The following is a 13,049-nucleotide window of genomic DNA, read 5'->3' as shown; positions in this document are numbered from 1 at the left end:
CTCCATTGCCATCTCTGTCATTACTAAATGCAGCCTAGGTCTATCCTGAATACAACCCTTGACTGTGGGAAATACATTCAAGTTGTATAAGAATTCCCAGAGCGTGCCCCCCTCTCATATATGCACAACAGTGTGCCGAAGAGCACCCTTCGGGTTTGTAAAAGATTGGGGCCTGGCCCAACACTGAATGAAGAACCAGGCAGGATAGAGGATCCCTATCAAAGTGATGTCCCCATGTAACAGCTAATCAGACTGAGCTAATGAAATGTTGTTACCATCAAGCCCTGTACCACAAACAAGAGGGATAGGGGAACACAAATGCTCTTTCTTGTTACTGGAAATGAAAACCTCAGCCCAGAATCCATTGAGCCACACATATCAGTCATGCAAGAGTTCTCCTTGGGTGAGGCAGGAAAAATCTGACAGAGGGAGACTTCGAGACTGTCTGCGTGACTTGGTGATTGCATGTACTGCTGTGATTTTGTTGGGGGAGGAGGGGATGGAGGCAGTAGACCCCTGTATGGCTCTGTATTTAACAGGAGAACAGGGGGAGGGAAAATATAGCTGTGGGAAGAAGAAACTGCATCTTGCTAGGCAGAGGTTTTTGGAGAAGGTGCTCTGTCAACTTATTCACATGCACAGATGTGATAATTACTTTCCTCTTCCCTAGCTCACATGCAGTGCCTATCTCTGTGGGAGGCTTTTCCTCCGGCTCCCACAAAAGGAGTATTTTTGGTGTCTTCCATGTGCTTGCTGAGCTTTCTCCCATCAAACCAGACTGAAACAACAGAGACTACAGACTCTTAACCTACCTTCTCTCACTGCCCCCCTCCCTTCGTCATTCTGTGCAACTCATAACTTGTTCATTGCTGCAAGAAACAAAACACAGTCCAGCGTGTGTGTGTGGTTTCTCGCACTTTTTTCCTCTGACACATGTACACCACTTTGTTACTCCAACACTTTTTCTTGCTGGACTAGCTGCGTTTGTAAACTGTGCTGGACTTGCATCCAATACACATTCACAGCCCTGCCAACCTGAAACCATGTGTCTCAATTCCTCCTCAAATTCAATATTCAATTTTACCTCCAGCCTCCATTGTTCTTTCTTTCTAGTGTACATAACTGACACCAATCATGAATGGCTGTTAAGGATTTTTGGTCAAGTTATAGATCTTTAATTGGCCAAAACTCTTCCTGATATCAAGCTGTCCAGGGAGTGAATCATATTTCAGGATTTAAAGCAATGTTATTTATGCCACAGAAGTGACCTCGTAACATTTAACACTTCTTGTCCCATTTGTCTCCTTTCAAGGCATTGTAGTCTACTTGACAGATCAGAGCCCTGGGACACAGGTTTTACTCTCCGCTTTGACTAGCTGGGTGAACCCAAGCAAAACATTTTCCATGTCTTCATCCTCTTTTGTAAAATGAGGACTACCTTCGTAAGCACTGAAGGGTCTACAGATAAAGAGTAATGCAGAAAAGACATCATCATCATCATCATTATTATTATTATTACCATCTATTTTTGCATGGTATTTCTATCATTCACCCCGTAGCAAGATCCTGCCATGGTTAGAGGTGTACTAGAGGAAAAGCTTACACACTTGCTTCTTGCTGCACTTTTAGATACTGGTAGGGACATACACTAACAATATTACACCCATGATTAAGTGCATTATTTCCCAAAGCACTTTAGAAAACAGAACATTACTGTGTATATGTGCTCGTCTCTGAAATGCAGCTGTTTCTGTTAGATATGAGAGCTGGCCATAGCAGCCTGCAACGAAGCCTTGTAAAAAAACTGCAGCAGAGGAATGGCCCTGATTCCCTATGCTTTATAAGTCATATTATCGTTTGTGCTTGAGGTAGTGGGATGTAAATTGCTCAGAGATGATTTGCTAGCATCTCAAACCTAAGTCACCTAAAAGAAAACAAATTCACAAGAAGGAAGACAAGGAAGAATGGGGCCTGTTGTCAATTAAGCAAAACAGTGACAGAAACGTGATGACAAATTTACACCAGCATGTGAACAGGGATAACACCTTTGCTCTCTGTGTGTGTAAATCCTGTGAAGGAACACAGGTGGTCAAGGTCCCCAACATCTAATCTGAAAAAAGAGGTGCTAATGCCAGGCAGAAACATCCTGAAAAGGATGCTATCTGCAGACACACTCTACTGTCCTCTCCTTACCACTGGGTATTTCTTGGATATCTCACAGACACTGCCTGGTCAGGTTAAACTGCATTGCTTTATGAGATCTGATAAATCTCCCATCCTACAGTGACGAGAACGACTCACATACACTCTAGGCATACAACAGTGGCCTCCTTCCTTAAGCCCAGGAGTTGCCTACTGGGGAGATGGCTTCAACCAGTCAGTATCCGTTAAGGATAATGTTCAGTGTGAGCTGTTTATTATTAATTTCTCCTGAGAAAGAAGCTTCACAAAAATAGAACATAAACCCCTGTCATTCCTTCCCTCCCTCCAGTTACACTGAAGTATCATCACAGTCGTGCATGTGAATGAACCAGGCATTCAAAGACTTCACAGCCTCTGCAGGATAAGGTTATGGGGCTCCTGGCTCTTGTGCATTCTATAGTTTCCACTAGGGCCTTTCCCCTTCCCCTTGTAACTCCTCTCCGTTGTTGTCCACTCTTCCACCAGCTTGTATCTTCCTGCACAGACAACCTCTGCAGAACCCAGAAGTATGGTATACCCTATCTTATGACTGCTGCAGAGGCTTTAGAAACCACGCATATGTGTACAGCGCTGGGACGTAGTCCTGAGGCAACACTCCAGCCATGCTTGCAGGCTTGGGATTTCAAGAGTAGGTTAACATAAGCTTAAAACCAGCCTGAAGGTTGCCCTTAGCAGAGAGGAGAGACACACTGTAGATGCCTCTCAACCTCTTTTCCCCTCTTCCCCTGTCACCACTATTTCCTTTTTTCTGCCTACCTGTAAAATAACTTTCTGAAAGCAAATGGAATTTGGCAGAAGTCTGATCCCTCCCTTAAAAACGAGCAGATTCCTTCTTCCACCTTTGGGAGGCTAAATACCTTTAAATGTCTGAGATTGAAACTCTTTGCCAATGCTTTTCATCCATCAAAGATACAATCTGGTATTCCCTATCTGCTTGGCTGTGTAAGAGCCACAGCAAATGAGGTGATAAAGGTGGTGTAATAGTTCAGTCAGAGCATGTATAGTGAAGTCAATATTTATGTATTCAGCTTAACAAAGATGAGAAACTTATGCCTTTCTTGGCAGAAACAAGGAAAAGCAGTGGATGTTGCTGCAGCTAACATGGAGATCAGTATTTTCCCAAATGACTAATAAAGAATTCTTGGAGGAAACATTACAGCAGTTGGCTGTGCCATCCCAAATGATTGCCATGGCAAGTATGCACAGAACCTAATAGGCTAAGAGCTAACTCAAACCAACTAGCTCCAGTGGTGGGACAGAAGTCAGTCCAAGAAGATCCATAATATCAGATGTTATATATGAGTGTTATCTCATGTCTCTTCAAATTTGAAGCCACTTAGTTAAGTGACTTCAACCACTCAGATTTACAGTTAAGTGGTAACAGAATCTGGCTCTTAGACTTACCTAGATTGTAAAATACTGCAAATTACTGATCAGAGCCATGCAGTCTATCTTCATCAGGAGTTTGACTGGATATAGATTTATCGGCACAAAACACGGTAGAAGAAAACTGCTTGAAGAGAGGTCTTTGACACGAGAACCAGGGAATGCTCAGAGAAACACGAGGAGATTCCTCAGATTGTTTGCTAGTTCAGACGAAGGTTAGTGGTCCAGTGTGCATGTATATCAGCATGGGCCCTTAGGACAAATCCAGATACTCAGTTACTATGGTGAAGGGGGCCGTGTTGAGTACCTAGGCAGACACAGGCAATTTACTGGTGTCCTACTGGGAATGGATTTGCAAATTAAAAACCAGCAAATGAAAGACAAGGGCATTTGTGAGAATTCTGAACTGACTGCAGAGCTGAAACTTTTCCTGGAACGACCCAACAGAGGCAGAAAGAGTATTCCACACAAAGGGTCAAAATCAAGGAAAGACAAGTCTGAGCTTGGTTCCATAACTGAAGTAGAAAGGTAATTATCTCTATAAATCTGGAGAGGTACCCTCTCTTTTGGAAAATGCTATGATGTATAAAGTCCATTAAGAATCTCAGGACCAAAACCACACTGCTCTGGGAGGCAGATCCAAGGATGTTCCATGGAGGCAGTGCCCACCCAGGCACAGCAACACCAAGATGCTGGACGCTGAGGCTGAAGGAGGTGCTGTCAGAGCAACTCTCCCACTGGAGCAGGATAGTGTGAACCACTCTTTGGAGGACTGCCTGGAAATCTACATCACAGAGACAAACAGATTGACAGCAAGGTCCTGAATTTTAATAAAAAGGTCAGAATTTTAACAAACAAGTACAGCAAAACCTGAAGAAAATCCCAAGCCTGCTTAAGATCTAAATGAATTTCAGTGTCAATTTTCTACTAATCTTGAGAATGACGTAGATGCTTTAGTGTGTTTCGGCAAATAAAAACTAACCTCTCTAGTAGTAACTGTCTCAGCAGCAGCCTGTGCCCACACAAATGTTGGCAGGTGGATTAAGATGATCCACCAACTTCAGATGCAAAGCCAGGAGGAGCAACAGATGCCATTCGCCAATGGTAAACCTCCACCTAGGCACCCCCTGAATTCCTACAGTAATTTCCCAATTCTTTATAACTTTAATATTCCATGACTTTTAAGAGGCTATTACTCACAGAACACCAGCTCCAAAAAAGGGTCACAGATTTACAGTGCACTGTTCAGCCATTTTGATGTACTGGTGAGCTAAATCAAAAAATATCTAGGACTTGGTCTTTATTGCCTGGGTTCCTAAGCAAAATATATTTTCTGTGACCATATAATCTTTTCCTTTTTCCTTCTATACATGTGTGTCTCCTTTGCTCTGTATGTGTGTGTCTGTGTTGGTTCCCACTTTGTAAATGCTGTAGGTTCTCCACTGAGGGAAAGGCTGCTGAGTGAACTGAAGCCATTACTCCACACAGAAGTCTCCATGTTGGAGATAGATGTTATAAAAGCCTCAACACCAGGAGAAGCTTAGATCAGAACTCACACCTTGCTAGGCATCAGAAAATGTAACTGTGACACAAATCTTCTGGAAGCCAAGCTTCATTAGCTCTGCAGCTCACAGACCCCCTTGCTTGCAGCTAGGAGAGGGCAGGAAGGATAAGGTTTGCTGTTTTTAATTTCTTATTCAAAATCACTTCAATTTCACCAAAATGTCCCCTCTTAGATGTGACTAATCATGGAAAATATTGATCACCTTCTATCCCTCTCAGAAAGTGCGACTTCAGAGCACATGAAAATAACAGTGATCAATGAGCATAATCTTAGCAAAAGCAATAAAAATAATACCTGTGTGAGAATCAGACTGAGGGTGCATGCATAGGGTAGAGAAAAGAAAAAACATTATCAAACAGACCATTTATATCTTTATATCCCTGCAGCAACAGAACTCCTATCACCTTATATTAAAATAACATAAGAAAACATTACAAACATGTTATACGAAGAATCAGAATGCTGCTTAATGGTTTTCTCATTCTTCACTGTTATTTCTGTGATGAGTTGCTACCCATTGCTATTGTCAACACTCATTTACACTAGAGGATGTATGTGTATTTGTGTGTGAGAGCAGGTACACAAAATCTGGTACAGATCCTCAGGTGATGTAAATTGTCATGGCTGTATTGACGTCAGTAAAGATACACTGATTTCCTCCAGCAGACGATTTGCTTTTCTGTATGTAAAAAGCACAGAAATTAGGTACTGTTTCAACTTCGCTCTTACACACCTACTGTAGACAAATGCTCGTGCAAATACATTCTCTCTTCTACGTCCAAATATAGATATTGCCTTGCAGTACACATTGCTAGTAATGACAGGAGCTTTATGCTGCTTCCTATGCTGAAATTTATAAAAAGGATCATTCCTGATCTATCTGCCCACTCTTACCTGCAACAATAGATCTCCAACTGCTTTGCTACAGATCTTAAAATATACAGAGATGAAAGGGACTGTCCAGCATCACAAGTCTGTTAAAAATGCATTTAGGAGGAATTAAACTTCGATCTTAAGACTGGTAGTCCAATGTTTTAACTAAGAGATCTTAAACAGAGCCATTGGGCAGAACAAATCCAATAGTCAAGACTCTCATTTTCTCACCTAAGGCTTAGCTAAATGAAATTACAGACTCACGAATGGATGAATACAAGAATATTACTAGTTTGTTCCAAGATACACCTCTTTGAGGGAAAAAAATGTATATATAATTTTTAAAGAAAAAAGTATGCAAAAGAAAGGGAAAGTGGTCACTTTTCAGGCTCTGTCTTCATAAATGACTCTCTTCTTTTTTCCGTATTTGCTCTTATATGGTTCCATGGAATGTGGACCAAGTAACGTTCACAGGCTACAGGTAATTTTATAATAAATGAAATATTTTCCATCTGTTAAACAGAAGAATATTCCTGTTTTTCTATAATGTTTTCCTAAAGGAGAAACAACAAAAGACTGCATAATAGAGAATGGAAGAAGAGAAATAAACCACTGCTGAACTAGGAAAGAAAGGAGAAAACAAGCAACCTAACAAGGCATTTATAGGGAAAACAACAGGAAAGCAGAAGATGAGTAAACCCTACATACAGAAAGATTAAGGGAGAGAGACAGTAGCTCTTTTTTACGGTTTCAACTTGGATTCCAAGGCAGAAGGAAAAAAAAAAAAAAACTAAGAAATTTCTACAATCTAATAAATCTGTTTGTCTAGAGGTATTTTTGCTTGCAGAAGTGTACTTCATTTTATCATGTGAACTCTTTTTTTGAACAAGCAGGTAGAAGCCATAATTAATACAAGACCAGACTTCTAGCTGACAGGCTCTGGTCTGGCACCAGCTAAAGACTAGAAGAACATCCCAAGGCTAGATTTCTCTGGCTTACTCTGACTAAAAGTGCAAATAATTTCAAGTATGGTGTAGGTGTGAACGTGTACACATACATACACCTCATATAAGTAGCCACTTGCTGCGTGCATAAACTGTATGAACCATGCCTAAATTGTATATTCCTTTGTGCACATCATTTTACAAAGGACATGGAAGTATCAGTCGCTTGTTGCAATCTCAGAACAATGGGTGTCCTTCCACACTGTACGTGCTGCAAACAACGGGACAGCCAGCCCAAGAGTCACCTGGCACTGAGTCCCTGGCAGGAATTCTCAAGGGCATCGTTAATACCTTTTCATTTGGGACATTTTTCCATTTATACCTCTTCCAAACAGCCATGCGTGAAGTCTTTTGAATGCTAACAGTGTTCCCATGTGAGTCTATTGCTCTTTAAGTCCTCTCATAGAGCCTTACCTTGGATCTGCCTGGGAAGTGACACCGAATGGGTCAACACTAAGTGCATGGAAGAAAGGTACCCTTGCCACCAGAGAAGAGCAGCCTGGCTGCAACAAAACATATAGCTGAGTGACATAAAAGTATCACCATCTTATCAGGAAAACAAAATAATGCATTTGCATCCCTCCTTATTCAAGCATTTTGAAATTAACCTTTTTTGCTGTTGCTTTCAGCCCCTGGCATCTCCTGTTAAGAGGTTAGGATGAGTCTTTGTTACTTTAGGTACTGCTCTAACTGGGCTCAGGACACAGATACAGAGGTAGTATCTGTCCAAAGCACCACTAGGCAGTATTTCACACAGATTCCTTCCTTGTTATTACTTCCTGAGGCTTCCATCCCACCAGTGAGATTTCCCACAATAGTATTTTCAGCCTTGACACTGCTGCTCTGGCTGGGACCTTATACAGCATCATATTAAGGTGCTGTGCCTGTGGGAGGAATTTCTCATGCCACCTTTACTCAGCAATATTATACCTAGAACTTCATCCTGAACCCTTCCTAAGCTGAGACCTTTTCTTTCTCTCATTTATCTTTTATTTCTTAAATATTGTTGTGAATCATTAATTCCATATTGCCCTGCCTGGGATTTTACAAGCCCTGATATAGATACGACACAGGTGTGTTCATGTCATAAAGTATGTCTTACATTACAATGTGAATGGAACCAGTATGGATATATCTTTAAATGGGACACCGTCACAGAAAGTCTACTTTCTCTTTTTCCTCTCATTATACTCTCTATTTCAAAATCATCTACGCAGGGCTTTAGCACGTGTGTAGCTATGCCAATGCAGACCTCTGTCATTTGAAACCAGCTTACAGCACTCCACTCCAAATAACTTTTAATGCTGAAACAGTACATTGCTAGCAGGGATTTGCAGAACCCAGGGCAGCACCAATGCAACTATTTCTGGTGTGTGAAAGCTCAAGGGAGTTAAACCCTGAAGCAGGCTGGGGGAAATCTGAAAGAATGAAAGCAGAGGGCAAATGTAGCATTCCTTGTGTACACCAAGTGAAAGGAATGGGTATCTGGGGTACACACAAGCCACTCAGAGTTGTTCTGGTCTTCTCTTTTTGTTTGGTTTTGTTTTGTGCTGGTGCAATGCGCAAATATAGCAAAATATGTTAATAGTAAGCCATAATATTTACAGTTATTGTTAGTATCCATTGAAATCAGTGGGATTTTGTCTAATGCCTTTACCCTGGAGATAATCCATAGAATAGAACATTAATGCATAGTTAAAAAGAAAAATTATGGAAAACAGCACCTCTGCATATGCAATATCTTCATTTTAAAGTTACATAATTGAGCTTTTGAAATTAAACAAAAATATAGCAAACAGCCTCAGACCGCAACAGCAACTAAGTGACTCTAACATTGTCTTTTAAAACTTGCCTCTTTACTAAAATAAAAAATACCATCCTAAACCAATACAAAATAAAATAAAATAGTTCTCAGCCCAATGCAAATCCAAATGAGCTTTAAGACCTCCAGGCAAATGTAATTTTTAGAAAATCTCTTCCAAGAGTTTTAAGAGTTTGTTTTGCAGCAGATATCTTGTAGAGAAAACACGGGCCAGTAATTTAAAGGCGGTGCTTAGATTCTTTATGTCATGCTAGACAAGTACTGTTTCTATGCCTTGTTTTCACTGTTGGTGACATGGTTAAAGAAAGACTTTAATGCCACTTTAATGCAGAATGTTTGTAAATTGCGCCTATGTCTTTTGATGGAAGGAACTAACATGGATTATTAGCTGTTATTCTAATTGTAATTCTCAAAGTGAGTTTTCCAGCTAATGCATGGGCTCAAAATCTGAAGCCCTTCCATAGGCAGAGCTTCTACTGAGAGTTTCACTAATAAAAACCAGCAGGATTTGGGCCATTTAGACTTAATCTGCTAAATTCAACCCTGTGGCATTTCCCTGACACTCGATGAAGGGTACTGGGGATTGGCAAAGGTAGTATTTCTGATAAAGAAGGGAAGGAAAATTTATACGCACAGGATTTGACAATACTTTGGGATGGTCCCTTAAGACAAGAGGCTGCCTTGTAAGGGTGATCTAAGCTATGCTAATTTGGTAACCTGTATTTTTGAAGCAAAACATTCCATGATGAATGACCTTATTTTTTTGTTTTTAAAGCTATGAGGCGCTTATGCAATAGACTCCTAAGGTAGAAAGAGACAGATGCCGCAGAATAATAATCAGCCTAATTCTTGCTGAGAATCTCTGCAAAAATCTTTCTCCTTGCCTCTCCTTTCATAGGTAAGCTCAGTGCTACCTTTCTCACACAACAACATGCAGCAGCAATTAGTGGGCCTCTGCATAACTCAGGAATTCTTCCCTTTCCAGAGATGGGCTTAGGTTTTGTTCTCTTTTAAAATGTTGTGGTTTTTTTTTAAAAAAAAAAAAAGGGTTTTAAAAAAAAGAAAACATCAGTTTTCTGATAAAAGCAAACAACGAAAATAGGACTGAACTTTTCTTTAAAATCATAGGGATGCTTCAGTTGGTTTTTTCCTTCCGAGTACCTTGCAGAAGCCTGCTCCAGTTGACACGAACTGTCACATGTGTACAAAAGCTCAGGTCTTCACTTCTATCTAGGGCTTGATGTGAGCTGGGCTGCAAAAAAACTCAAACCTCAGTCCTGACTCAAAATGAGCAAAATCCCTGGGCTGTGCCTGAGGTAAGAAGGGCCAGCAGAAGTACACTTAAACATGCTGCAAGAACCTCCTGTCTTGTGAGAGGCAGAGGAAATCCCATTACTGGGCAGTAACAGCCAGGCACTGCCCGGGTGCTGCGTTAACCCTTCCTTTCAGCCACTGCACCGTGACACGCTAAAATATCATTTCAGTTCTGTTTAGAGTGGCCATTTTCTGTAATGAACAGTCAGTTCCTATGCTCTCGGCTAAGAGAAAAAAAAATTAGATAACATTGAATTTCAGGGTTTATTATATAGGGAAAAGTATGTTCAGATGTGGGAAGGAAGGAAGAGAGTGCAGATACCTAGTCTGTGTAGGTATTAAAGTCTATGTCCCCTGCTGTCACACAAAAGCAGAAACACAACTCTTAGGTTGGCCAGCTGGATCACAAGGGATATTGGGCATACTGTCAATAGGTGGTGAAAGATCCTCCCACCCCCCACCGGCTCCATCCAAGTTGTCTTTAAGTTAGGTTTTGTAGTCTCTTTGATTTCCTTCTAACAGTTGGAGATGAGAGAGGATGAAACACAGTATATACAATCAATGGGGGGAAGAAAAGAACCTGCAGGAGTGAGAAATGTGGACTGTTTTGCATCTCTCATATTTCCTGTTCTATACAAAGATTTTGGTTTGCCTAAGCTATAGAAGGAAACAGAAGCAGTCTATTTTAATCTTCCTGAGTGAAGAGCGCTGCAGGGATTGCTCTGTTATCCCCAGCAGCAGCCCTGACTTTCCATAAAAAGGCTACATCCATCCATCCATCCATCCATCTATCCATCTATCTATATTTCTATCTGAAATATAAATATTATTATATGATAGACCAGTGATCAGCTGTGTTCTTAATGCACTTCTCTTTGTGCATTTTGGTATGAAGAAAAAAATCTACAATTCTTCCCCCAAACCCCACTGCCAAAAAAGCTCAGATAAGAAGGAGGTATTTGGACTTATGCATAGAAACTGATTCTTCAATCTGTGTAATGACGTATGTTAGAAACTGTTCATAAGAAAGGAAAGCCCTTGCCGATATGATGTTTCTAACAGAGTCTTCACTGCAGGGATTCACTATTGAAAAGACAATGAGGCTGATTATGCATTTTTATACGGGTTTCTTACTGTTTTGACTCCAGTGACTTAGACTATGCTATTCTGAATTTACACCAAACAGCATGAGTTCAGGCTGTAGCACTACGTCTTTTTAAAACTCCATCTATTGCATGATGAATAAGGGCCAGATCCTGCAAATGCTTGCTAGCTATATTAATACTCTGAGTAGCCCACTCACTTCCTTTAAGTTGTGATTGCAAAATTGAGTCTTACAGTGCAGTATTTTAGAAGTATGGATCTGCCTTTTGGGATTCAAACGTGCCTTGACTGTACATATTCCTTTAATAGTATTTCTTTTAATAGTAATTTCTCCACTGATTTTCATAGAATCACGTGATAGATGCTTAGCTGTTATGAATGTAACTCTACTTACACCAGCTGAAAATCCAGCTCCATGTTGCAGCTATGCTTGTGTATTCAAAACAAGCATGACGGAGAGGGGTCCCTTTTATTTGAAGTGTCAAATATACAGTGTGCTGTGTACTTCATTCGTTTTGACATTACTATAACCAAACCAATAGAGTTAATTCTAGGAAAGAAATTCCAATCTAGTTTTACTACTTATATTAGCTTCTTTTTTTCCATAAAAGAAGCAACATCAGAAACTATGCTCCTTCTCTTCCTAACTTCACTAACTTCGTCTTTCAACCAGAAAACATTCCCCTGCTTTCAAAGTGCCTAAACAAAGGAAATTACAATACTGAGAGCAGTTGTAATTACCAGCTGGTGAACTGATGGCGTATACTGGATATGTAATCCAAGAAAATGTGACTCTCCAATAGTAGCCTCTTCCACCACCTATAGTGCTGGAATGCTCATCCTTGTTTACTATACATGCATGCACATAGACCATTATCAGTATTCAGTACTAGTAGTCATGCTTTCTTCACTGAAGAGGAAAGACCAGCAAAAAAAATACTTTGTCCTTTTGAAGAGCTGGATCAGTGTCAGGGCCCCCCCCCTAAAAAAAAAAAAAAAAAAAAAAAGACAACAAGACAACCCACACACAAGTGCAATAAGCATCCTAAATGTCAAACATATGTACAGCATCTGTATCTCTGGGAACACATATACATCATGTGCAATATAATGCAGCATACCCTAGACCCCTTACATCAGTGGGGGCAGGAAAATCCCCGTTCATTCGAGGGATGATGGGGTTTTTTTGACAGATACCAGCGACTTCAGGCAAACAGAAGCTGCCACAATGCTGCTGTCCTTTGCAAATCTTCTCCCTGCCTGGGCTAAACCGCACTCATCTTTGATCAAAGACTTATTTATTTATGACAGGCAATGAGGGCACGCTGCTGTGCGTGTGTGAGCACGGCGGGTGAGCAGCCCGAGCGGGTTCAAACGGGCCATGGACACTTGCACGGAAAGATAAAAGCGGTGAACTGGCAGGCAGACGCCTCTTGGAAGCAGCGTCCAGGGCTCCTCCGCGCACTCTGCCTGCTCTCCCTGCGAACGCATCGAGGGAGGGATTCCCCACCCACCCACACGCTGCCTCTCTCTGTGCGAGGCTGCAGGGGGTATAACCCAGTTCCCTCCTGGATCTGGGCCCGGGAAGAGCCCGTTACGCTTCTGTTCCCCCCCCCCTCCCCCGCCGCCCTCACTTACTCCGGTCTCCGGCTCAGGACGCCTTTGCCGATGGCCTGGGGGGTTTTGTGCTGGAGCAGTGCGGTGCAACAGCCCTTCTCCCTGCCGTCCGTCTCCGCGGGGTGCTGGTGGGGCTGGAGAGGGGGGTGCTGGTGGCCGGCAG

General features: G+C 41.5%; 1 protein-coding gene across 1 annotated transcript in view; it reads right to left on the bottom strand.

The window, feature by feature from the left end:
- The window catches only part of LOC104285217 (IQ motif and SEC7 domain-containing protein 3-like), a 68,133-nt gene that overhangs the window by 53,783 nt on the left and 1,301 nt on the right, over positions 1-13,049 (bottom strand). The window contains exon 2 of the mRNA XM_009883642.1: positions 12,908-13,020. Coding sequence (XP_009881944.1) covers positions 12,908-13,020 — 113 coding nt within the window. The remainder of the gene's footprint in view (positions 1-12,907; positions 13,021-13,049) is intronic.

The sequence above is a fragment of the Charadrius vociferus genome, unplaced genomic scaffold, assembly GCF_000708025.1.
Source record: "Charadrius vociferus isolate BGI_N301 unplaced genomic scaffold, ASM70802v2 scaffold304, whole genome shotgun sequence".
In the NCBI taxonomy this organism is placed as follows: Eukaryota; Metazoa; Chordata; class Aves; order Charadriiformes; family Charadriidae; genus Charadrius; species Charadrius vociferus.
Note: the sequence above shows the minus strand (reverse complement) of the source record. Positions and strands in the feature narration are given on the sequence as shown.